The 26,361-nt window shown below is 38.5% G+C and overlaps 2 protein-coding genes across 5 annotated transcripts; both read left to right on the plus strand.

Annotated features, from left to right (window-relative positions):
- Window positions 1-1,686: 1,686 nt before the first annotated feature.
- Window positions 1,687-4,212, plus strand: LOC4351628 (citrate-binding protein). The gene is made up of 2 exons (XM_015763272.3): window positions 1,687-2,067; window positions 3,563-4,212. Exons 1-2 carry the CDS (start codon window positions 1,702-1,704, stop codon window positions 3,941-3,943), a joined length of 747 nt encoding a protein of 248 aa, XP_015618758.2. The 5' UTR covers window positions 1,687-1,701; the 3' UTR covers window positions 3,944-4,212.
- Window positions 4,213-18,552: 14,340 nt separating this feature from the next.
- On the plus strand, window positions 18,553-25,774 carry LOC4351629 (tRNA nucleotidyltransferase cca2). 4 transcript variants are annotated; one of them, XR_010738593.1, is made up of 16 exons: window positions 18,553-18,946; window positions 19,828-19,958; window positions 20,341-20,458; window positions 20,766-20,818; window positions 20,922-20,971; window positions 21,076-21,174; window positions 21,675-21,784; window positions 21,937-22,064; window positions 22,235-22,325; window positions 22,774-22,857; window positions 23,024-23,247; window positions 24,263-24,360; window positions 24,490-24,634; window positions 24,774-24,938; window positions 25,083-25,177; window positions 25,260-25,774. XR_010738593.1 is itself a non-coding variant. In XM_015762718.3 (15 exons), exons 1-15 carry the CDS (start codon window positions 18,578-18,580, stop codon window positions 25,359-25,361), a joined length of 1,803 nt encoding a protein of 600 aa, XP_015618204.1. In that variant the 5' UTR covers window positions 18,553-18,577; the 3' UTR covers window positions 25,362-25,774. The 4 variants fall into 4 exon arrangements, 2 of the variants coding, with proteins under 2 accessions (XP_015618204.1, XP_015618205.1); XR_010738594.1 differs by having other exon boundaries at window positions 24,298-24,360; XM_015762718.3 differs by lacking the exon at window positions 23,024-23,247 and having other exon boundaries at window positions 24,298-24,360.
- Window positions 25,775-26,361: the final 587 nt, after the last annotated feature.

Here is a 26,361-nt window from a genome sequence, read left to right on the forward strand (position 1 = left end):
GTTGGCACATACTCCCTCCGTCCCTAAATATTGATGCCGTTGACTTTTTAAAGTATGTTTGACCGTTCGTCTTATTCAAGAACTTTTGTGAATATTATTTAAAAACTTGAGTAGTAGTAGTATTAACAATGAATCAGATAATAAGAAAAGAATTATTAATTACTTAAATTTTTTAAATAAGACGAACGGTCAAACATATTTAAAAAAGTCAACAGCGTCAAATATTTAGGGACGGAGGGAGTACATACTTTTGAAATAAAATATTTAATTTTAAAGTTACACACATGCTGTCCATGCCAAATAGATTTCAAAAAAATACTAGTAGCTCTTTTACCCCAAAAAGAAACAAGAAGTTGTCCGCACGGTACAGATGATCGACGGTTCGTTGTCACTGACGAGCATGTTCAGATCGGAAGGTAATTCCGATGTTCAGAAGCAAGCGCTTAGCGAAGCGTACAACGAAGTGTTAAAAAACATGACCATAGACCAAATCCATGGAGACAGGGTAAAACAAAGCAAAAATGAAGCTGTCCTAATTAGAAACCTAGCTAGCCAATCTCAATTCTTTAATACGATTTTACGATTCTAATTAAGATGCTTTGATTGTAAGATTCTACATAAGTAAAATATATAATTTTATGATTTTTATATATACGATTATATAATTGTGATCATGGTTAGAATTTCTCATTTCGATTCAGGATGATGATTTTAACAACCTATCACCAATTATGACCTACTTTCGTGCTTGACTGGTTTTGATTGCCAATATAGTATAAGAATGCACTAAAACTGATGGAAACAACCAATCGTCTATGTTTTTTCTCTTACTATAGACAACTTAAAGCTTAAAATATGGTATAGAACTTTTTTATGTCATGAAAAGGACACTGGGGACTAAACATATTTACCACTTGTGGTAATTCTCCATAATCTTTTTTAAGAAGGAATTCTCCGTACTTAACAATATTACTACTGGTTTTAATAATCCAAAATGTTGACTAAACTGCACATCTACGCTTTTATCACTATTTTCCAACAAAGAATTCTAGAAATAGCCTCTAAACTCTACATATTAATTACAAAATCATGATACAAAATGAATATAGCGATATGATTTTTAACATATAAAATAAAATAGTTTAGAAATTATTATTGATCAAAGTGTGAACAAGTAGACTCCACTGTGTTATTTATTTCAATTACTCTAGTTCGACTCTTCATGGGAGCGAATTTTGTAGGATTTAACGGCGTTGTGCTTTCAGTGGTAGGCGACATACCCGTCGACGGTGAGCGCCTGTGGTGACTTCGTCAATCTCAAGGATTTGCCGGCTTAGTCTTCAAAGATGCTTATAGAGGTAGGGTTTACGTGCGTATGTTCATAGGGGTAAGTGTGCGTGCGTTGTGAGTGTCTGCGTTGTACCATATAATTAAAAAAAAGGTGTGTCATATATTAAGAGCCTGATTAGTTGCCCATATTCCCTGATAAACCAAAACGGCTTATTAGAGATTAAAAAATAATTTATATGTAAAACTTTTATATATATTTTTTCGTAGCGACTTAAAAATCAATAATAAAAAAATTACGTAGAAAATATCTTAAAATCAATACCAAATTTAAATTTTTTGCTTTGACTTATTTGGCGAAACGATGGGATCTCTAATCCCCACCCATCCGAACTCGATGAGGCTTCTTTAATAATGCCCCAGGTCATAGGAGCTGCTTCCCTCCGAGCTCTATATAAACCACATAAACCTCTTCCAAATCACCCCAATTCCCAAAGCAACCGACACACACACACACAAGCTACAAACATGGCTGCTTCTTCTTGGTGGGTTGTAGCGGCGTGCGTGGTGTTGGCGGCGGCGGCGGCGGCCGACCCGAGGGACGGGTTCACGGCGGTGAGCCTGGGCGATGGCAACTTCCAGCTGCAGTGGCCGTACGACGTGGAGAGCAGCTCGAGGTACAGCTTCGACGGCACGGTGAGGCGGCTGTGGGTCTTCTCCGACGACAAGCCCTTCAAGCCGCAGAGCGGAACCAACCCAAGGACGGAGATCAGGATGACGGTGCGTATTATCATAATGGCGTGCTTGATTAATTCATTAATTAATTAGTTAGCTTCAATAAATTAATAAAATGATTAATAATCACTCAGTCTACTACTTTCTGCTACAGTAATTTATGTAATAATAATGCTCTAAATCAGTCCAGTCATCGAACACATCGATAGAGATGACGAGATGGGACATGAAAACACGTATTTATGGAGATAAATCTAATTATATAATTTATATTGTTTTCATTAATTTGTGTCTAAAAGATAATGTTGGTCAAATTCAAAAGTCTGCCCATACGTATACTTCACGTGATAGCTACCTATATTTTTGGAAAAATGAATACCACTAGTTGACTAGACAATCTAAGAGGGGATGTGAGGGGTTTCGTTGGAAAAATGAATACCACTAGTTGACTAGGCAATCTAAGAGGAGATGTGAGGGGTTTCGTTGTAGCAGGAGGGGTTTATCCAGAATCATTGTACTAAGAGGTGTGACCCCTCCTATATTGCTTTTCTTTGGGACGGAGGAAGTACTCACTAGCTATTCCACTCCATTTATACTACTCCATCCTTTTAATATTATAAGTCGTGTCAAACTTATTTAACTTTGATCAAGTTTATAGAAAAATATATTAGCATTTTCAACACAAAACAAATATATTATTAAATTAAATATATTCCATGCTAGATTTAATAAAATGAATTTGATGTTTTAGACGTTGCTAAATTGTTCTATAAATTTGGTCAAACTTAATAAAGTTTGAATAGAAAAAAAATTGTATGATTTGAGTTAAGTAATTTTTATGAGGTGTAGTGGTAAATTATTAGGGAAAAAAAGAGCAGAACTACTGATTAATTTCATCATAATTGTTTTAGTTTGATTAATTTAAACATCAAACTTCAACCACGTCATATAAGCATAAGACCATAATCCCTTTGTCCCAAAAAATAATAATTTTTTTTTGAAAATTCAGACATATTATCAGTACACACAAATGATCATAATAACTCTACATACATAGAACTAAAGGTAAGACACATGGGGATATAAAAAAGGGAGGGCAGAAGACATGATATCTCCGTCAAACTAATTGGATAAGTTTCACCTTATTACAAATACAATATTTTTAGATAAAATTTAAATGGTAAAATATATTCCCTCCATCCCATAATATAAGACATGGTCAAATTTGGCACAATCTTCAAAACTAATTTTTGACTTATAATTCTCATATACTATAAGGTTTATTGTAACAAAATTATAACTATCTTAAAGTAAATTTAAATGTCAATCCAATGGTATTAATTTAGCAAATAAAATTTAATTTATATTACAATAATTAGTGGTCAAAGTTAAACCTTAGAATGTGAGCACGTCTTATATTATGGGATAGAGGGAGTAATTATTCTGGGATGAAGGTACTATAGATAATCACATCCAAATAAATTAACGAGGAATCTAAAAGTGATTTGATTTGGACAATACATTAATTAATTGCATGCAGGGTTATGACTACTCGTCAGGGGTGTGGCAATTCGAGGGCACCGGTTACGTCCCCTCCGGCACCACCGGCGTGTCCATCATGCAGGTGTTCGGTGGCGGGACCGCCACCACCCTCATGCTCCACGTCTATGGCGGCGACCTTTGGTACTACCACCAGCAGGTGGTGGAGACCAACATCTACGACCGCTGGTTCCGCCTCAATGTCATCCACGACGTCGCCGCCTCCCAGCTCACCGTCTTCATTGATGGCCGGGAGAGGCTCCGCGTCGCCGGCAAGGGTGGCGACTCGCACTACTTCAAGTTCGGCGTGTACATGCAGACGAACCCGTCCAACCGCATGGAGTCTCGCTGGAAAGGCATCAGCATCCTCAACAAGACATAGTAACCTAGTATCGAAATTAGACATAAATTGATGTTATGAATAAATCTATCTAGATTCAATAATATTAGATTGTGTCAAATCTATCGGGTATAAAGTTATTATATTTTAAGATGGAGATAGTACTTGGAGTAAATTATAACTGGACATTGTGTAAACACGCATGTCTCTACTTGTGTTCTTACATGCGTGGAGTACTATGCACATGCCTATATGTATGGTTGTGTATGTCAATTTTGTTTCATCTATATATTGAGTGTACGTATATATGATATCTTTGCATTAAGAAAAGTACTTAATTATGTGATAATACATTTATGTGTACTATCTATTGTTAAGAATATACTCCCTATGTTCCTGAATAAATATAATGTTAGTCTCAAGATTTATCCTTAAATATGTAGTTTTAATGTGGAGTAGAACTCTTCTAACACTACTAATTCATCTTTTTAATCTTGTTTTTAGCCATTGAATCAATAGTAATCTCTCTTATTATTTTCTCCATCTCCTTACTTTCTCTCCATATTAATAAAGTGCATAGTTTTTTTAAATCTTTTGTTTAATGTCTTTGACTAGTTAAAATTATACTTATTTAACGACCGATGGATAAATTCTTACTCTTTCTATCTAAGTATCTTTTTTGTTGGCAAGCTACTATTACGAGTTTGGCCACTAATAATTTTTAAATGGTTAATCTACGATATAAACATAACTTCTTACGTAAGTTACGTTTAAAGTACATCATCTTTTTAGATATTTGTATTTTTTTTCTTTTAGCAAAAAGCACGAGTGGTTATTTAAATATGAATAGTGTCTATTTTCAAGAATTTAGAAACGAAAGGGAGTTTTTTCTAATAAAACTAGTGTTAAGTGAGAGTGTTTTATCCGCATTATATATACTTTGTTGGAAGGGACCCTTGTTGGAAAGAATATAGTTAAGTATGGTCCACTTTGGTGAATTGTTGACCGTAAGTCAAGCGGGTCAGGTGAGTTAGAATAAAGAGTGCCATGGGGCTCACTTCCGTTAACCTAGCCGCAAGTGATGAAAAATAAAATTTGGCACTCAACCAAATATAATACTTTTACATTTTATTCAGTTACATATCATTGTCAGTTGTCAATTGTCACTACATACCTCTTGGTTCTTTATGTGTGTGTATTCCTAACAGTAAATTACATTAGTTTCTTGGTAATTAATCACATCAACACACACCTTAATTATCAAGTACCACAACGCATCCAGAGAGTTCACTTAGGGCAAGTGCAATAAGGCTAGGGAAGCCGTCTATTAGCCTGCATACGTCAGAGAAAGAGAAATATGAGGTGGAGGAGAGAGAAAGCAGGAGAGAGAAGGAAGTCGTCGACTAAATAATCGACGATGATGCACGGGCGCCAAGGCTCATGCAGCCAGCAGTATGCTTCATCCCTAGGCTCACCATAAATACAGTGGAACAAAGATAAAAATTAGGCCCACAAAGATAGATAAAATAATAATATTTTTGAGTAAGTGGTAGAGACAATTATTAAAAACGTTGTCTGTAGTGCTTACTCTAGTTGAGTTGGAGATTTTTATAGTAGGCAATCGGCTATATTATTGTCGTTGCCCTTAGAAAGTTCAGACATGATCTATTAAATGTCGAGCATATCAAGGGATTAAATTGATACCTCATACTACTAGTAATAGGCCAGTACGTAGCTTTGCATCAAATCTAAAATCACATCCAATTCTTCTTAACAATTCAACTAATCCAATTCTTGTGGAGATTATGGGTATCATATACCCGCATAATATGGATATCCGATTGGTTTATAAGGGATATATCATGTAGATAGATTATGTTTAGGAAATGACTCGGGTATTATGTTAATTTGTGTATCAAGTAATTAAGGGTTATAGGTTGTATGTTGTAATCTCGTCTCCTTCCCCTATATAAGGAGGGGTCCGGATGCTCTTAGGGGCATAACGTTTCTCCCAGATCATCAGATTAATAACAAACTCGGTGGAATATTTTTCCGGACAGGAGTAGGTATTACTTCTCATTGAGATGATCTGAACCTGTATAAATTCTCTGTCTCCTGATCCATTCACTTTTCTAACTTAATTGCCATCCCTTCTAGTATTACCGAAATCTTACCGAAATCTTGTTTCGACAATCCTTATATAAAGTTCTTATTCATAAGTGCATGGATCTCTCTAACTAAGATCGATGCCACATCAAATCACTCAGTCAATTGGGTAGTTCTGCTACTGCTGCAGCGCTGCCTGCTCCTGGGCCACCTGGGCCGTCGTCACCGGGCTTGCGAACAACAATTGTTACGGAAGATCAAGGTTTGGCATTCTTGCCCTGTGCCTAACTTGCGCTGCACTGACTGATCAACACCAAGACAATATTCAGACATTGTTCAACATGCACAACATTCCATGGCTCAGAAATTCAGAGAAATGGGCTTACATTTTTGGCTCCACAAGCTTTCTTGTCATGTTCACAGGCTACCTCAACCTATGCTATTGTCTTCTGCAAACAAACAAACAGACAAATTAAAAACATTTCAATGTTAATAGGTGAAAATAGAATAATCATTCTGATTCTGTGACAAGAGTGTGATGGAAATGTAGACAACTGATTTACCCATGAGTTGGCGTCCTCCTCTTTCGTCTTCTTGTCCTTGCCGTTGTGGTCTCTTCCACCCATGTTGCTACCTACTCCCGCCGTCTCATTAAAAACGAATCTAGAATCTGATGTGATATATTTTAGTACGATGAATTTGAATATATGTATGTCCAGATTCGTAGTACTAAAATATGTCACATCTGATATTAGGTTGGTTTTTTATGGGACGGAGGGAGTAAATGAGTACTCCTAATGAGCGGGTGATCGCTCCCTCCCCTCCCAACTTCCCAAGCGATCACCCGCCCCTCCCCCTTACTAATTTACCTCCCCTTCTTCTCTTACTACTACACCATACAAATTTAAATTAAAATTCAAATTTCAAATGGGTATGTAAATTTTTTACTTATAAACTTTGGGTCTATAAACTAATATTTAAATTCAAATTCAAATTCAAATTCAAATTTGAAATGGGTATGTAAACTTTTGACCTATAAACTTTGGGTCTATAAACTAATATTTGAATTTAAATTCAAATTTGAATCGGGTATGTAAACTTTTGACTTATAAACTTTGGGTCTATAAACTTTAGGTGTATAAACTTTAGATGCATAGAAATACCATATATAGAAAATATTTGAATTCAAATTCAAATTTGAATGGATATAATTCAAATTCAAATTTGAATCGGGTATGTAAACTTTTGACTTATAAACTTTGGGTCTATAAACTTTAAGTGTATAAACTTTAGATGCATAAAAATACTATATATAGAAAATATTTGAATTCAAATTCAAATTTGAATCCTGATATAATTTAAATTCAAATTTGAATCGGGTATGTAAACTTTTGACTTATAAACTTTGGGTCTATAAACTTCAGGTCTATAAACTTTAGATGTATAGAAATACTATATATAAAAAAAATATTTGAATTCAAATTCAAATTTGAATCGGATATATAAACTTTTGATCTCTAAACTTTAGATATGTAAACTTGAGGTGTATAAACTTTAGATGTGTAAACTTGAGGTGTATAAACTTTAGGTGCATAAATTTACTAAAATAGAAAAGTAATGCGGTGCCAAAAAAGGAAACCAGGTGAAGGGAGGGAGGGGGAAGCGGGATCGATCGCTACCCTTGTCGTCGGGCGATCGATCGCCCATTAGCACTTCCGGGAGTAAATCCTGAGGCTGTATTATTGAATCTTGAGGGGTATATATATAGAGAGGTTCTTCAAAACAGTGGAGGAATTCGGTGGATTTCTATTGATTCTTGAGGGGTATATATAGGGACTGTTTGGTAAAGCTAGCTCTAACTTCTAAATTTAGCTTCAGGAGTTAAGTCTGTAGTGTAGTTGTGAAGCTGTTTAAACCCAGCCCAGCTCCATCTCCCTAATTTATTTTGTGAGAGCGCTCCACTCTGCTCCGTTTCTATTTTAGGTGGAGCTGAAACTATTTGCCGAAGTTTAGAGTTGGGCCAAACAGACCCATAGAGGAATGGGTTGGAGAGAAGAAGTTTATCTGTAGACAAGGCAACACATGATTTGAATGCTAATCTAGCAAATATAGAGATTACATGCCATATTGTAATTGATTAGGAGTACTTTTATACTGCGGTTGATTATGATAATGTAATTGTAGTTGTAGGCATAATTAAAACAAACTAATTATCCAGTTTTTTTTATAAGTTTTTTTCATGGTCGTCAAAACTATTGGGAAAATGAGAAACAAAATAGACACTACGCCCCATCATCGACAGTTCACAAAATCACTACGCCCCAAAACTCAAAAAGTCATATTACTTAATATTCACATTAGGGTCACAAGATGTCCATACATTTCATTAAGTTACTACATGCAAAAGCACACACGATCAATTACTTCGACCTGTTACTCCTAACTCGCTTTGCATCGAGCATCAGCCATGCACGCAGGGGCGTGTCTACGTTATACTACCCGGCGGAGTCACAGGACCCTGGATAGATTATTCAAATCCTATCTAAATTACATTATATTAATTAATATATTAATCAATAATTAAATAATTAATATGTATTGAACCCTCGGTAATTTTTATTCAGGGTTCGTCACTGCATGCATGGTAAATTAAGCTATGGAAGCATAGACCAATCAAGTAGCAACCGTGATATCCATCTTGCAAAAACCAAGGTCAAACCCACCCTAGCTTGCTCCTCAAAGCTGTCCTAGGATTGAACGGGTACTCCATGGTCACCGGACTAGCTAGCAGTAGCACCACCACCTTCTTCAACCTCATCATGAACAGCCTCAATTCCCCCTATTCTCCACCACTGCAACAGATCGCTGAAACAAGATGAGGCCATCATCATCATCGTCAACGATGACATTCTTCTCGTCCTTAGAATCAATTAAGTAGCACGAAATCTTCATCGATGCTCCGCTGTGCGAACGAAGAACCGTGCTCTGAAGTCCCTTGATCCTTCGGTGACTCGAACCTGGATGGTTGCCTCCACTGCATTGACGATCTCGGCGAACTTGAACTCCATGGTGCCTAAATAGGCTGGGCTTTCGCTTATAAACTTACGGAGATGCCACAACATTACAACTTTAGGTTGTGTTCTAACACAAGGTTTTAACTCTTTTTCTTTTTTTTTACGGGAAAACAGTCAGAAGGGTCGGTCCTGAGCTTTTACTCTATGCAAAAGTAGAGTAAAATCTTCTCTAAAAAGAGATTTCCAAGTGTGGAAAGAAGGCTGACAGCTGCTGTAAATGAAATCATTGCTTCTTTTCCAAATATTCCAAAGATCCACAACAATGGTTTCTATAAAAAAAGGGGTGGCCGAAACTTCTTCATGCAGAGATTATCATGATCATGAAGTCCTGGTTTGTGAGCCAGTTGATTCCAAGATAGTTCTAGCAATTGATGGCAAAGGGGCAAGTGAAGAAGAGATGTTTGAAATCTTCAATGATTGATAGAGGGCATAGAACACAGTTGGGCCCAGTGCTGACAAATAGATTTTTCCTGTAAAGAAGTTCCTTTGTGTTGAGACGATCCACAAGAAGTAGCCTAAAAACACCTTTAGCTTCAGGGTACACTTGCTCTTCCTAATGAGAGAGAGAGGCAGATCAGGTGTGATATGAGCAAAGAACAGGGAGTAAACCACTTTCGTCCGATAAAGGGGACTGTTCCATTTGTATGTCCAAGTGTCTTCTGAGCTATTAAGGGAAACCCAATTGAGATTGGACTGGATTGTTTGCCCCTCCTGCATTGCTTGGGTAGATAAAGGTGTGTGTAGCAGGTTTTCTAAATTTTGTTCTGATAGAAAACCAAAGACTGAGATATCTTCTTTTGCAACAAAGGAGAAAAGAGTGGCAAATTGTTGTTCCAAGGAGTTGCCTGTCCAATTCCAGTTATCTTTCTAGAAAAGAGCCGTGTCTCCACTTTGAATTGTTATTGTCGTGATTGCTCTGAACATAGGAATTAGTCTGAAAATATCTTTCCATCAAAAGGACCCTGTTTCTTTGCAAGCATGAGGGGGCAGGTCAGCGTTGAGATAATATTTGGTCCAGATAAGCTTTACCCATAGGAGCTCGTGCTTGTTGAAGAATTTGTCAAGATGTTTCATTAGAAGAGTAATGTTTTGGTATTCAAGGTCAATGACTCCCAGAACTCCTCCTTTATTCTTGGGTTTGCATACCATGTCCCAAGCTGCCAGGGACTGAGGTTAATTAATTATTAGTTAAAATAACTTTAAAATAAATTAATACTATAATTTTTCAGAATATTTTTTATAATTATTTTGAGAAAGCACACTTACTATTTAGTACTATGAGTCTTAATGGGCGCATGAAAAACGAGGAAATAGAAAATTTTAAAAGGGCCTCTCGAACGTAAGGGGCATCACAAATTAATCCCCACCATCCGAGCTCTATATAAACTGCAGAAACCTCCTACCAAATTCCAAAGCAACTGAAGCTACAAATTAATATGGCTTCTTCCTCCTCCTGTGCTTGGTGTCTGGTGGTGTTGGCGGTGGCCATGGCGGCGGCGGCGGCGCCGTCGTCGCCGGCGGCGGCCGACCCGACGGACGGCTTCACGGCGGTGAGGCTGGGCGAGAGGAACTTCCAGCTGCAGTGGCCGTACGACGTGAAGAACAGCTCGAGGTACAGCTTCGACGGAACGGTGAGGCGGCTGTGGGTCTTCTCCGACGACAAGCCCCACACGCCGCGGAGCAAAACCAAACCAAGGACGGAGATCAGGATGACGGTGCGTGCGCTCGTTGCTAGTTGATTAATTACGATGACGTGCTTGATTAATTAGTTAGTTAATTAAATCAATAAATTACGGAGTAAATGCTTAATTAATCACTCGATCTACTGCTTGCTGCTAGTAATTTACTCCCGCCGTCCCATTTTAAATGCAACCATGATTTTTTGTGTACAACTTTGATTGTCCATCTTATTTAAAAAATTTTTGAAAAATTTAAAAAACATAAGTCACATATAAAGTTCATATTTTATCACCTCATAACAGTAAAAATACTAATTATGAAAAAACTTAAAATAAGACGGACGATTAAAGTTGGACACGTAAATTTATGGTTGCAATTAAAATGGGACGGAGGGAGTATAATGCTCCATATATCAGTCAGTTATCGAACAAATCGCTAAATCGCTAAAGATAACGATGTGACATGTTTATGTTATTATTTTATAAAAATAATGGGTTATATCTTACTCCCCCCGTTCAGTTTGGACAGATGTGAAATTTTAGAGTAGATTTATAGTTCTTGGAAATATCTCCTCTATGCAAAATCCTTTATATTTTACGACGGCGGGCATACAAGGTATCGATACCAACTCGATGACAATGATTTGCAACAAACATATATTTATGGGAACTAAATCTAATTTTATAATTTTATGCGAGAGCATAATTTTCAATTTGTGTTGACGAAAAAATCGAACACACCGGCCTGAGAGATCTGCTTAGCTCCTGTGCAGGTCCAAATCTTGATGAGATGCAGGCATACCAGTCAGTTTGATCCTGCAACTGACAAGATATACAAATAGTAGATCAAAACAGCCGATCGGCTGACAAGCCGATGGAGTAGTTCCAGCCGATAGCCGATGCCGATACCAGCCGGTAGCGATAGGGTTTTGAGCAATCGGCTATACGTCCAATGTAGATAATGATATAAAGGTAATCGACTGATGATGATGTAATAAAATAATGATATGATAAATAATCATCGATCCGAAGGTTAAAGCACACATCGGCTGTGTCGAGGAGTGATCCTCTCTAGCGAGAGGTCGTGAGACCCCCCTTTGTGAGTTCGGCCGGGGGAGCGGGTGAGATCTAAGGTTTTCCGAGACAAAAGAGACCTAAGGGATTTATATAGGTTCGGGCCGCTATGAAGCGTAATACCCTACTCCTGTGTGTATGATGATTCTTCTATGCTTGCAAAGCCTCTTAATCTCCCAAGTACAAGCTAGGGTTAGAGAAGCTTTAGTTTGGGGATCCAGAATCCGATCCCCTCTCTCGCTAGGCATGGTCCTCCTTTTATACTCTAAGGGGATCCCACATATGCTGCGAGTGCTACCTAGGGAGAAGGGAAAATAATCTCTATCTTAATTACATGTCTTGTGCCTTAGCCCAGAAGCTATCTGCGCGTCGGCTGCTGCGTGGGGTCTATCAGATCATGCGGGGCGTCCTTGTCATTCGCCGTTTAATGGTTGAGGACTTCCAGGTTCCTGTTCACACCAGGAAACAGATACCCGGGTCAGTTCAGAGTGGTTGGACCAGCTCTGACCGGGATAAGAGGCTGTGAAGCCCCTCATCATAATGATGGGATAGGATGGAGCACGTTGCGCGCCGCCTGACACACTGACAGGGCGATGGTATATAGTCACCGTCCCATCGGTCATTCGACCGGTTAGATGCGCAGCACACCGCATTAAATGCGGCATGGCGTGGCTGCATAGACCGCTTTAAATGTGGTTAGGTGGGCGTTAAGCGCACCCACCTAACCCTGTACACGTGGGCTGATACGTGGAGGGGGTCGGGACAGCTCGACCCCAAGCAGGGAGGGGGCAGCCGCCGCTTCACCCTGGGCTCGACCCCCCTCGGGGGGAGCCACGTGGGTTTGAGGGCGGCCTCCTCCCTCTAGCTGGGATACCCCCGGGCCCATATCACCGACAGGCTGGAGGTCCGATGTCATGAAATTCACAAGATTAGATTAAACAGTGAAACCTTTGTTGTCATCGGCTAAATCCAACTTATATGTATACGCAATCCTTATGAGCCGATGCAACGTCCAGATAACTCACCGGCTGAAACCCCAATGAAACCCTTATTGGCAATCAAGAAGCAGGCTAGATATTATGGGTTCTAAGCATGACTTAGTAGATCAAACTTAACTGATGTAGCACTAAGTATAAAAAGAAACATAATATCTAGACAATAAAGCCGTTGACTGAGTTTTCAGGGTGGTAGATGTCTAATCTAATCTAATCTAGCAACGCGATTTAGTCGATACCGGCAGAAACCCTAAAACGAGAAGCAGCCGATAGAGCTAAATTGATATTCTAATACTAGATTAACAAAGACATATGATAAATAGGTAGGCAATATATCATCCAAACCAGAGCAATCCAAGAGGTCGAATGTACTGATGCAGCCTTGAACGACGCCGACGTAAACGATACTATTGCCTGGGCCGGCGGAACATTGGACTTACCCCTTAGCCGGAGATCGAACACCGATGCAGCCTCGCGTCAGGTGCCAAGTTCCCCCGGACGATAAAATAAAGTAGAAAAGGTAAAAGGTGGCGATGCGCCGAATTGTATTGATTGTGAAGATAGATTACATAGACCCCGGGTGTACATATTTATACACATGGGTTGATACAAGTCTTTATCGGACAAGAAAGAAACTTTCTTAAAGATAAAAGGAAAACATAAAGTACTTATAGGACACTAAACACACTTTCCTACTAACAAACTATTCCTAATTAATAGATACAACTGCCTTCTTCGGACTCGATCCGCACGTGGCAATCATCATGAAGCATATCAACTCAATCCGACAATGATTCCAATATCACCTTGCCGGAATGAACTACATCGGCTTGCCTTATCCGATTCAGTAACTGCCGATGCACACTGTAGCAGATGCGGTTCCGAAGCCGAATCATACCCTGTTTCCATTAACGATTTCCTCCCAAATCCGCTTCGGCCTTAACTCCAAATCCGACATAAATTTATCAAATTTGGTCGTTAACAATTTGTCAATTATGGACCGTCTAAATGATAATGTTGGTCAAATTCAAAAGTCAGCCCGTAAATACGTACACTTCACAAAAATGATGATACGACATGTTAACAATTTTTTTTATATGACGTAGTAGATTGCAACTTGTGGTAAAGATACCGACCCAATGATAATTATTTGTAGCAAACATATATTTACGAAAAGTAAATCTAATTTTATAATTTTATGCTAGAGTATATCCTTTATTTGTTAATTATGAACCGTCAGCCTGATTTGTTTTAGCTTGGATTATTATAGTCTATATTATTATCCGTAATCAGAAATAAACATGTAGATTATTATGATAGATTATTATAATCTATAAGCCAGATTAGTATAATCTGGCAATCTCCTCTAAACATGCTTTTTTCAGATTATTGGGTGGTTAAAGACCCACCACCCCTAAAAATTTTATACAAATTACCAACTAGCGCCATCAAACCCAACAGGTCGAGCACATCCGCTTCCTCTCTCCCTCAAGCGCACGCACATCTGCTTCCTCTCTCCCCAGTCACGTGCGAATCCTTCCCCAAGCCCCCCACCCCACCCCACCCCACGCGTGAATCCTTCCCCAAGCTCCAACCCTATACTCTCTTGGCTAAGAGATAATAATTTTGTGTTCAGCCTATTGTAAAAAAAATATGCATGAATGTTTTATTTATTAATATATGGTAATATTTTTTAGCTATTTCAAATTATGTATTTGTTGTATATGGTGACAAAAGGATGATCAAGGCATCCAAAATAGCTGAGGTCATTATAGACATTAGCTTTTCAAAACCCAATAATCCATGTCTCCAATAATCCAGAGAAACAAATACCTCATACTTATTATACGATATCTTATTATAATACAACTTATAGTAATTTGACTAAATAATCTAAACTATAATAGTTTTTAAGTTGAAACAAAGAGGCTAAGATATAGTGTTGGTCAAATTCAAAAGTCTCGTAAGTACACATCACGCGGTGGCTAGCTGTATTTTTGGAAAATGAGTACTACTATATATATATATACATATATATGTATATATATATATATACATATATATGTATATATATATACATATATATATATACATATACATACATATACATATACATATATACATATATATACATATACATATATATACATACATACATATGAATCAAATAATTCAAATTGAAAGTAACGGGGTTAACGACGAACATCATATCGTGGACGACCGGCGCCGACAGTGGTGACGAACCTCGCCGACGACTGGTGATGGCGGTGCATGGCGACGAAGCACACGATGACAAGGCTGCGCGATCGTGGATGACCGATGCCGGCGGCGGTGACGACGAATCTCAAAGACGACCGGCGGCGGCGAGCCGCGCGTGGCGACGAAGCTACGTACAACACGGAAGCGCGACAGAACATATGTTACGCTCCCAGATCAGTAAAATACCTTTGAAAACGAAAAATCATCGATACATACATAAGGTACCTTAAAAAATTTTCATGGCGAGGAACGAGCTTGAGAGTCACGGACGATCGGCGGCGCAAAAAAAAAAGCAACAGATTGGCGTCGGAGACCTGGTTGTGTGTTGACGAATCTCGCAAACGACCAGCAGCCCGCTACGAATTAAGAAGATGTCGGCCACGTCAGGCCGGTGGTGCAATAGCTTGGCGACGAATAAGCTCGCCGACGTCCGGCCATCGGTGTAGTAGCATTGAGTCGACTGGAGTGTGTCATCTCCATCATTTTATATGTACACAAAAAATGGAAAGTACTAATCGGTATGATGGAAATAATTAAATCAATTACAACGCAATTAGTGGATTTACATCGAAATTTGTGGATCAATTCAATGTTATCTCAAATATGGAAATAAATAATCACGCAATCATATGGAAACAAATTATCATGCAATCACCAGAAAATTAGTACATGCATGTTTTTTTTTTGAGAGGTAGTACATGCATGTTTGCTCTTATATGGAAAGGGATTCTCATCGTGTCGTGCACACGCTGCATGCAAATCATGAGGATACAAAGGTCTAATCGGGTTTAACCCGTTACTATGTCTAACACTCCGGTTTCAAGTAGCACGGATCTCAAAGCATCGTACACGGTGGATTCTGTTGGAGCCTATACTCCATGTAGCACCAGTTAATTTATCTATATATATATATACATATACATATACATATACATATACATATACATATACATATATATATATATACATACATACATCAATTCATTTTCATGTGCCATAAATCATGAGCAATTTTGCCATCCAACACTTTGTCGTACCTCGAGATACCAAATGTTGAATGGTAAAAAGGCTCATAAATCATACATAGGAGATGCTCTGTTGCAATTTATACATTGGATTTACTCATATTTATCTCATACAAAAGCTTTTGCATTATTTTTCTTTTTGGATCGCAACATTCAAATGTGCTAACTGTTAAGTTATGTCTTGATACAAATGTTGCAGCTTGATGGTTGTGATGCCAGCTATGCAAAATTACTGACAAGTTAATCAGACTTTACATTCAAATCATACAATATCCTACGGCTCTGCACGTGTTATTCCATCTTTACTTCCGAAGGTAAATTCCTTCTTAAACACAGTCAAATCTTACAAGCAATATCCTTGCCATGAATATTACCTTTAATATCATGGTTTCCATTTCCACAATGATCCACAGATGAAAAAAAAAGAGCATCTCATATACATGTTGACATTCTATTTGTTTGTAAATGATCTATTGCTCTATTCAAGGATGAAATTATCATTCATAAAAGTACATATTGCCCTTCATATATGACATTTCTTATTCTAAATTCATCTGATGCTTTAGTTCACGAAGAATCATGTGAAGATGCTCTTTATTTGTATTATACACCATATCAAAAACAAATCATTAAGATTAATTCTTATATTTGTCGATTATTCAGAGTGTGCTGGCTACAAATTGATGTCAGTGATGATGAGTTTGCAAGAAATCTGATCTGTCTTTTAACTCAACGTCACATAGTAAGAGAGTCAATACTGGTAATAAAATCATAGATGGAATCAAGCTACCTAGGTTAACAGCCAATTGAGCATAGATAGTCCATTGTTCATCATAGACTTGCAGCCAATCACCTGTATTTGTCATACTTTGTCATGTTTGTACTTCCAATTAAAATCATGTCACCTCCATGTTTTTTCTACTTAGGTATTTATCTTCTAGGTTTATAGGATGGAATATTTCTCGAATACACTTTTGTCTATGTAAATTATAGGTGTTCTGTATAGAAAAATTTTCCCATCAGAAATCTTTATGTTTGTTCATATGTTAAATATTTTGTTTTGCTTAAGCTCCCCGCGGCAACGCGTGGGGTTCTGACTAGTATAATAAGGTAGTTCTGCCACTGATGAAGCGCTGCCTGCTCCTGGGCCGTCGTCACCGGGCTTGCGAACCACAATTGTTAAGGATGATGAAGGTTTGGCATTCTTGCCTGTGCCTAACTTGCAGTGACTGATCAACACCAAAACAATATTCAGATTGTCTACCCATCAACGAACCATCCTTTCACCTCTGGCTCTGTGGAAGCCGGATGAAATTGAGAGAGCAACATCGCCGGGGCTTTGACACCATTGCAACGCTGGTGGCCTGGTCGATTTGGAAGGAGCGAAATAAACGGATCTTCAATCAGCAGTCCAAGTCTTGGATCGAAGTAGCGAAAGTAATGGTGGAAGAAGCCGTACTTTGGAAGTCGGCAAATGCAGGGGTCCCTTCCATATTATCTCTGCGAGGTCGTGGTAGCCAAATCTAGCGCGAGATATCCCGTTAGATCGCTAGTCTCCAGTATCAGTCCCGTGCTTGTTTTTCATTTTTCATTGTAAATAACTTTTATTTCTCTTAATGAAAAAAAATGCGCTCCTTGCGTATTCCTAAAAAAACAATATTCAGAAATTGTTCGACAGGCAGGTACAGCATTTCGTGGTTCAGAAATTCAGAGAAATGGGCTATACCGTTTTGGCGCCAGAAGCTTTCCTGTCATGTTTCATAGGCTACCTCAGCCTGTACTACGGGTTCGTATCATCTGCCATTCCAACTGGAATGGCATAGGGCTACAGTGATCCATGCCATTAGCCACTTACATCCGTCGGATCAAGCGTGGACGTACGAGATCAATCGATACAGTAATTCCAATAAAATAACCGAACAGTGATTTTTACTGTTCGGTACTGTAGCAATGGCAAAACACTGTAGCGCTACTCACGTTTTACTGTTCCCCTCTGCCATTTACCTCCTAATGGCAGAGGATGCGAACCCCTGTACTACCGTCTTCTGCAAAAACAATTAAACAAAACGAATAAGGGCTCAGGTGGTTAGGGCCTGTTTGGTAGAGTTTAACTCCTAAATTTAACTACAGGAGTTAGGTATAGAGTGGAGTTATGGAATAGTTTGGGTCTATTTGGTACAACTCCAATTAGCCCAGCCAAAAAATTTCAGTTCCACATGAAACACGAGCGGAGTTAGGTTGCTACTCTACTCCAGTCCAAGCTCCTGAAGCGAGTTGGAGATTTACCGAACATGCCCTAAAGCGTATAAGCACAGCTCGCAAGCAGTAGGCCCACTGGAATCACGGCCCAACGAACCAGCCACCAGAAAACGACCGGCCCACACAAAAGGGCCCAAACACAGACGGCCCACAAGAAGCAGAGCCGAACAGGCGGCGGCTGGCAACCGCAAATCGCTCGCCGCCCATGTCTCTTCGCCTCCGCGGCCTCCTCCTCCTCCCTCTCCTCCGCCGCCGCAGCTGCTCCCCTCTCCTCCTCCGCCGCCGCCGCCTCCTTCGCGGTTGGCCTCCGCCGCTCGTCTCAGCGATCCCATCTAGAGCCTTCGGTTCCTCCGGCTTACCCGCCCGAGCCTGCGCTTCCTCCGGCTTCTCGGGCATGGCGGCGGTGTCTCCGCCGACGCCGCAGCAGCAGCAGCAGCGGTGCGTGGTGGAGGTGAGGGAGGGCGTGGAGCTGACGGAGAAGGAGGAGCGGATCTTCCGTCGCCTGCTCGATGTCGTCCGCCACTTCGGCCTCGGCACCCAGCTCCGCGTCGCCGGCGGCTGGGTCAGGGACAAGGTGAGTTCCCCCCCCTTCCCTTTTTTTTTTTGAGAAAAGGTGGACACATCTCCTTTTCCGCATTGTCAGTAGAGTACATGGAGAACAGTACGAGAAGTAGTGATTGTATCAAACCATTTTGGAGAAAAAAAATCTTGGGAAACTTGGTTTAGGGCTTTTGGGGTTTGTGGCCCTTCGAATTTTAACTTTGAAGAGCTCGATACTAGTTTGTTTAGGTACTGGAATGTGTGCTTTGTCATGTAAGTTTTAGGGGTTTTTTCCTGGGCATTTTGAAGACATTGTTTTGCTATGTCATTGACATTTTTTTTATAAAAAAAAATCAGTGGATTTTTGGCTGTTATAGTTTCAAATTAGTGTTTCCTGTGGAGAGTTCCTTGTATGGCTATGTTTAGGGTTCCTGACAGGAGAAATTAGGTGACTGCCTGTGAATTGTGGGGATTGTCAGGCTGATGGGCTCAGGGAATGGCTCAATCAACTTGTTTTGTTGGTCTTGGCTTCTTCTAGTCTGTAAGCGGGAGACATGTGCTTCCACTGCATTTAGTTGGAAATTTTAGATGCAAATAGTGCACCTGCACATGGCATAGTGTAATTTACAGGCATCTTCCTTTAAGAGCAGAGAAGTGAATATTTCCTTGTTGATATGCATAATTTGGGTCTTATTGGATGTGTGCTATGTGAATGTTGTATTACACATTCAAGGTTTGCATGATGGATATTGGATACTGCATTGTATGACAAACAGTCAAAGGAGATGCAGGTAGATCCCTGCTTTGAAAAACAAGGATTTGCACTACTGTTGTCATTTGCAGCTCATCTCTAATAAGAATATATTGTTGAGTAGTTTTGCTGACTCAACCTTTCTCTTTTCATATAATCGTCAGCTATTGGGGAAAGACTCCACTGACATTGATATTGCACTTGATAATATGACGGGCCAGAATTTCTGCGAGAAAGTAAATGAGTATTCAGAATTATTGGGTGAGGAACAGAAAGGAATTGGCGTTATTCAGTGGTATGCAATCTTTATAATTTTATTCCCAGCGAGTATATCCTATTACTGTTATCTCAGTTTGTTTTTATCACTTATTTGGTCAAGCTCAGCAGCAGCAATTAATTCACTGAGATCACAGAGCACATCAGCACACAGTTTATCAAATAAATTCCACGACCTTTTTGCCATTATAAGTTTCATGTTGGTTTGAGTTAGTCCTACAAAATATTCTCAGTTGAATTTGTGAAACAAATAACCTTCTCATAGAGTATCATGACCTTTAGTGCAAGAAAATTATGAATACTTTCTGTACCTTAAGTTTATCATGCTTTGTCATATTGGCATTTGTATAATGCCAGATGCATGCTGTCATGGGATCGTGATGTTTCGTAATTTCTTTCAGCAATCCTGATCAATCAAAGCACTTGGAAACTGCAAGGATGCTTATATTCGACATTTGGATTGACTTTGTCAACTTGAGGTCTGAAAAATATGCTGAAAACAGTCGGATTCCTACCGTGGTATGCACACATATCAAGCATTGTTTTTTTTTCCAGAATTGTGTATATGCTGTTATGTTCATATTTCCATTATATATTTGCATGTACTGACTATCTGAGTTTTTAGTTAAATTTGCATTGACATGTGTCTTTTTGGTGTGGCTTTATATGGGTATAGTACTAGGGAATGGTACATTTGTTGACTCAGATGTCCTAAATAACCATTAGCATTTTTGGGAGCAATCTATAATTCTTTCTTGCTTATTCTGTTATTCATGTTTTTAACTCTGATCTCCCTCTTAGCTATGACATTTTTTTCAATACGCAGGAGATTGGTACAGCCAAAGAAGATGCATTCCGTAGGGACCTAACAATAAATAGGTATTTGTTTTCAGATCAGTTCTGCTCTGCATTTAAAGTAATGCTTTTATTGCTACAATGTTGAGTTGTCTAGTAAACTCTTTCTATATTCAAACTTGGACAGTTTATTCTTCAATATCAACACTAACACAGTGGAAGATTTAACCGGAAGAGGTGAGCTTGGTTGTTGGATCCTAACATAGAAGCTTTTAGATATACATAACCTTTTTCAAATGTTCATGCTGTTTGTAATCATGTTGATTTCATATTCCATGAAGGTATTGAAGATCTGAAAAAGGGTCTTATTGTTACTCCTTTACCTGCCAAAGCTACCTTCTTGGATGACCCCCTTAGAGTTCTTCGAGCAATCCGATTTGGTAAAACATCCTTTTAATTGATATACAATATTTCCATTGCTAATTTTATGCTAAGCTATACCATTGTTGTTGGCTTTTTAGGACTTGATGGTGTTATCATCATTATCATCACAAATATACTTTCAGATTACAGATTTATTCATGACAAGTTTATTTTCCTAAAAGTAAATAACATCTCATATTTAATTGCATTCGTACTGGGCAAATTGGCCGCTGAAAACTCCAGAATTGCTTTTCTGTTTCAAGTTAGATACTCTTTGCTGAATGTTCATCAATAGCCAGTTTAGATTCACTTTATATGCTTATGTTATCATGTGCACGAATCATGATATTTGAATTTTCTTTGCATATAAGAGCTTGATAATTATAGGCATGATATCAGTAGACATGTAATTGTCTACTGATAATTGAACTGGATACCTTGTTTATAGATTTATCATTGAATAGCGTGCATGGAACATTGCATTTCTTTTGCATATACTAATGCATATCTCTCACAGCTGCTAGATTCAACTTTACATTAACTGAAGATTTGAAAGATGCTGCTTCTGATGAAAAGGTGAAGTCTGAACTTGGTAGCAAGATTAGCAAAGAGCGCATCGGTCATGAGGTTTGGTTTTGGTCCTACTTATAGCCAACCTACAATTCCTCTTTTCTTTCTTCATGAACGTAAAACTAACCAGACATCATCATTCAATATGTATTGAGTAACATAATAGAACGCCCATTATCACCAATTTAATCTGCTTGTATTTCGTGCAGGTAGATCTTATGATGTCAGACAAACATCCTGTTAATGCAATGTGTTATATTCGTGATTTGGGGTTATTTTATGTTGTCTTTGCTTTTCCTGAGAAGCCCGACCCTCCAGTTCCTGACAAATGTGACCGGTGTGTTCTTGCTATAACATATATCTACTATATGTTTTGAATTCATTCTACTAAAGGGCCACACAATTACATTTCAGACATCTGTACCTGTAGAGCTTCTTCTAGTTATTTCCATTAGCATGTGTGCTTCACTTGACAGTTTTATCTCCTAATCTTATATTTGTATGCAGGCTTTGTGTTTCACATATTGAAGTTGCATGGAATCTTGCTCATTCTATTGGCTGCTCTGTGTTCAGTGGTGGTTCTGATTCCAAGTCACAGGTGTGAGAAACTTCAGAATGTGTCCTTTTCTTTGTTAAGCACACACCATTAAGTCAAACAACCTCTCTCTCTCTCTCTCTCTCTCTCTCTCACACACACACACACACACACACACAAAAATTGCTTTATGGTCAAAATGGTACTTCAATAACTTCACTGCAAATAATTAACAAACCATAGTCACCCTTAATCTTTGGTGGAATAAATGACGTAGAGAACTTACAGAAATTTGTACACCTGATTGAACCATTAAGTTTTGGAGTAAAAAATAATAGTTATTATTATTCAGAGGACCTATGACACTAAACTTTTCACTATAGTCCCATCTTATTTCTGTGATTGGTTCCTATGTTACACTTTCCATGTTATGGCTAAACCGAATTAAACAATTTGCTATACATTGGTGTATCTTTGCTTTCCTAACATTAAGATCTGTGATTGTGTTTAGGATGAGCACCGAAGGCTTTGCTTTTATAGTGCACTATTCACTCCTGTTCGGAATACAATATATTTGGATAAAAAGTCGAAGAAGGTAATGTCTAAATTCTTACTCATGCATCCTCCACACTTTTCTCCTATGTAAATGCTTTTAACTTTTTAAGCAGGTAAATTATGTCAGCTTAATCTACTTTGGTTAAACAAATCATCTCCCTTTTCTACAAGGATGTTATAGCTAGACTTGCTTCCTACTAGGTTAGCAGGAGAGATGGGGCGAACCCAGCATTTCTCCAGGCCTCGGGCAACCCATGGTGTATATTGGCCCCCACAGTGAATACATGGTGAAATTACATAGGCTTCCATGGGCTTTAGACTTAGGCCACCCAGGCCATGGCCCAGGTGGCCTGGGACCTGGGTTGTCTGCCCCTGTAGGAGAGTGCAGGCTAGATGCATCATGGCCATATTTTTTTGTACAGACTGAACAGTAAGTTCATCAAGTTCGTTCATTTTTGTACTAGCAAAATTTTTTTTCAACTTTTAGTTTACTTGTGGGTGCACTTGTATTTTGCAGTGTGAAGTACTAGAATTTCTTGAGAGCAGTTTTTGTGCATCATGGTTAAGATTTTTTTTAGGTATTAGCTAAATGCCTGTGCTTTGCTACAATCGAAAACATTTTATAATATTTTATAAAATAAATAAAAGTATATTGTTCATGAAATTTCGTACCTTCCTTTTTTTATAGGGAAGACTGGCCTTACTTTAATTTATATGTGGTTATCCATTTAGATTTAGCTGTTATATAATATCAAGAAGTTCAAAGGGTAATATGTAAAAGTTCAATGGGAGTAGGTGGAATGGCAGATTCACTGCCACCACCATTGGAGTCTTTTTAAAGGAGTATAGAAGTATAGATGCTGAATATTATGAGGTAGTGCTTAGATTTGCCTGGAAGTCCATCCTAAGTTTTGATAAGATGTCAGGTTGTTTGTGTGGCTGTCAAAGAGTGAAGAGAGTATATTGTGACCATTTAGATACATATGTAGCCATAGTTTTGTTTCTACGGACTGAGCTGAATATGTAGAGTAGTTCTTAGATTAATTTCTGTACAATTGTACAATGCCAGCATTGGTTACCTATGACTGTTAATTTATGTTCTCCAGTAAAACCAGTTGGCAAATTGTAGATTTAACTGGTTTGTAGCATCTAGATAATCAGATCTTATTTCAAATGCCACATATCCCTGAGTTTTCTGTTAATTAGCTTTACTGTGCTTGAAATTCTTTTGAGGTTGGTTGCTGACGAACCGTGGCTATTAAACAATATCTTTGTGTGAGGAAATAGCTGGTGCTTGTTTTAACTGCCACAGCTATATTCAACTTAATGTAAAAAATGGGCTAGAAGATCAGAACAGAGCCTACAACAATTATTAGCAGTGAACCATTTTACTAACCAAACAACTATTTAATCACCACTTTCTTTTGTATTGTATTGTTTTGTAGCAAGTATCCTGACAAGATTGTTGCATCATCTACAGATTCCTGTCACTAACTATATTATTCGTGACTCTCTGAAGTTAAAAGCTAGTGATGCTGACACGGTACAATTTCCTGAGCAGGCCTCATCGTCCTTTTTAGCTTATTACTGCTATTTTTTTCCTCGAATATTATTCCCGTTACTTTGTACGGTGAGAAAATAAATCAACTTATAATCTGTTCTGCACTTGAAGGTTGTCAACGTACATGCTGCAAGTGAAAAGTTTGCTGAATTAATTAATCTCCTTGAGTCGAATGAAAATCTGACAACTGTGAAAGAGAAATTGGATGATGAATACCTTGAGATCCCAACAGACTCAGTTAAACGTGTTTTGGCAGGTCAGCAGAGAGTTTGATTTTAAAATTTGAAAATAATTTATATTGGTTAGTATTTACTGTCTATTTTTGTGTGCCAGTTGCTTAATTTGGGAATTTAATTTGCCTAGTAATCTAAAAATTGTGACTTCGAGAGTTACAGGGCTTATACTTCGGGAGATAAAGGACTTTTGGCGTGTGGCACTGTTTATCTGCACTCTTACCTACCCGGAGGTTAGCAGTGGTGGTGATTCTCTCGGCCAGCCAGACGAATTACATCAAAGGAAAGAAAAATACACAAGAGCTGAACGTTTAATAACTGAACTGGGTAAAGAATCAACTGATGACTGCCGACTTCCTTATGACTTTCTACATGATGTTGTATTACTGTCTGAACACCTCAATGTGAAAACCAACTTATTCATATCCTTGTTAAGATTTTCTGATTTATATCTTACTACCTCTTCTCCAGAGCTTGATGGCGTATGGAAGATGAAACCGTTGCTTGATGGGAAGGCCATTATGGGGATTATGCAGGTCAAGGGAGGTCCACTTATCGGAAAATGGGTATACCTGACACTAATCGACTATGTCTGAATTGTTCTAGTTCCTGAACACATTTTAACACATTTTTCCTTCGTTCTGGTAGCAACAACGACTGTTGAAGTGGCAGCTTGCTTATCCAAGGGGAACCACGGAGGAGTGCATCGAGTGGATGAAGCAGTCGCAGTCGAAACGGCAAAAAGTATAGCGCAACACCTGAGAATCTTCTGCCACATCAACATTTTGCTGGAGCATTGGCAGTCTTCAGAATTCTGATAGGGCACAAACTTAACTTCCCAAGTTCCTAGGAGTGCAGCGTTATCTTGCGTGACATGTAACAGCGCGTTGTTAGGAGTATAGCTTTATCTTGGCCGTCTTCTCTTCCGGGTATCCATGGTTGAAATTTGCAAAATTTTGTGGTCGAATATACTGTACTGTTATACCCTATGATGAAAGAGGAAAATACTTAGTGTATTAGAGGAGCAAACTTCTGATCGTGTGTTTGCATGTCTTCGGCTATACTTGTAAAATGGGTTTGCACGGGCCAAATTAACCCAGATTTTCTCAGGCTTCACATTGGTCTGGCCCTTATAAGCTCTATCAAGCCTCGCATTCGGTTTCTGTTGATCTGTTCCTTTGATCCCATCTCATCTTCATGCCCATATTAATATGCATCTCAATTTTCCTAAGTTTATGTGTGGAAGTTTGATTTCTTCACTTGGTTGCTATGCTTCCTCGTGCAGTGCAGATCGTCCTCTGCTATGCTGTACCGACCCCGCATCCATCTCCAACATCGGTGGTGTTTAAATCTCCAACATCCAGATGGAGATTGTTTCACGTAAAATGAGGTGATAATAACGTGTGATTAATTGAGTTTTAATTATTACAAACTTAAAAAATAGATTAATTTGATATTTTAGAATAACTTTCATATAGAAAGTTTTTACACAAAGTTTTTACACAAAATGTACCGTTTAGCAGTTTGAAAAGCGTACCAAAAGTATCAAATTTGTATCCAGTTTTTATAGAGGAAACGAATGGGACTGATCGTCTAATCTTCTAAAGATAAAGATTAAAAGCAGGCATGCAAAACGAGAAAGTTATTATCACATGATTAATTAAGTTTTAATTATTACAAATTTGAAAAAGTGTTATGTTGTTATTTTAAAACAACTTTTATATAGAAAGTTTTCATACAAAACGATGTT

The sequence above is a fragment of the Oryza sativa genome, chromosome 12 (genome assembly GCF_034140825.1).
Source record: "Oryza sativa Japonica Group chromosome 12, ASM3414082v1".
In the NCBI taxonomy this organism is placed as follows: Eukaryota; Viridiplantae; Streptophyta; class Magnoliopsida; order Poales; family Poaceae; genus Oryza; species Oryza sativa.

Excerpts from the sequence above, each read along its gene's own strand:
- LOC4351628 (XM_015763272.3), top strand. The coding sequence starts at position 1,702 with ATGCCCCAGGTCATAGGAGCTGCTTCCCTCCGAGCTCTATATAAACCA. Across the intron at positions 2,068-3,562 it reads GGACGGAGATCAGGATGACG|GGTTATGACTACTCGTCAGG; the intron begins GTGCGTATTATC and ends AATTGCATGCAG.
- LOC4351629 (XM_015762718.3), top strand. The coding sequence starts at position 18,578 with ATGTCTCTTCGCCTCCGCGGCCTCCTCCTCCTCCCTCTCCTCCGCCGC. Across the intron at positions 19,959-20,340 it reads GGAATTGGCGTTATTCAGTG|CAATCCTGATCAATCAAAGC; the intron begins GTATGCAATCTT and ends AATTTCTTTCAG. Across the intron at positions 20,459-20,765 it reads ACAGTCGGATTCCTACCGTG|GAGATTGGTACAGCCAAAGA; the intron begins GTATGCACACAT and ends TTCAATACGCAG.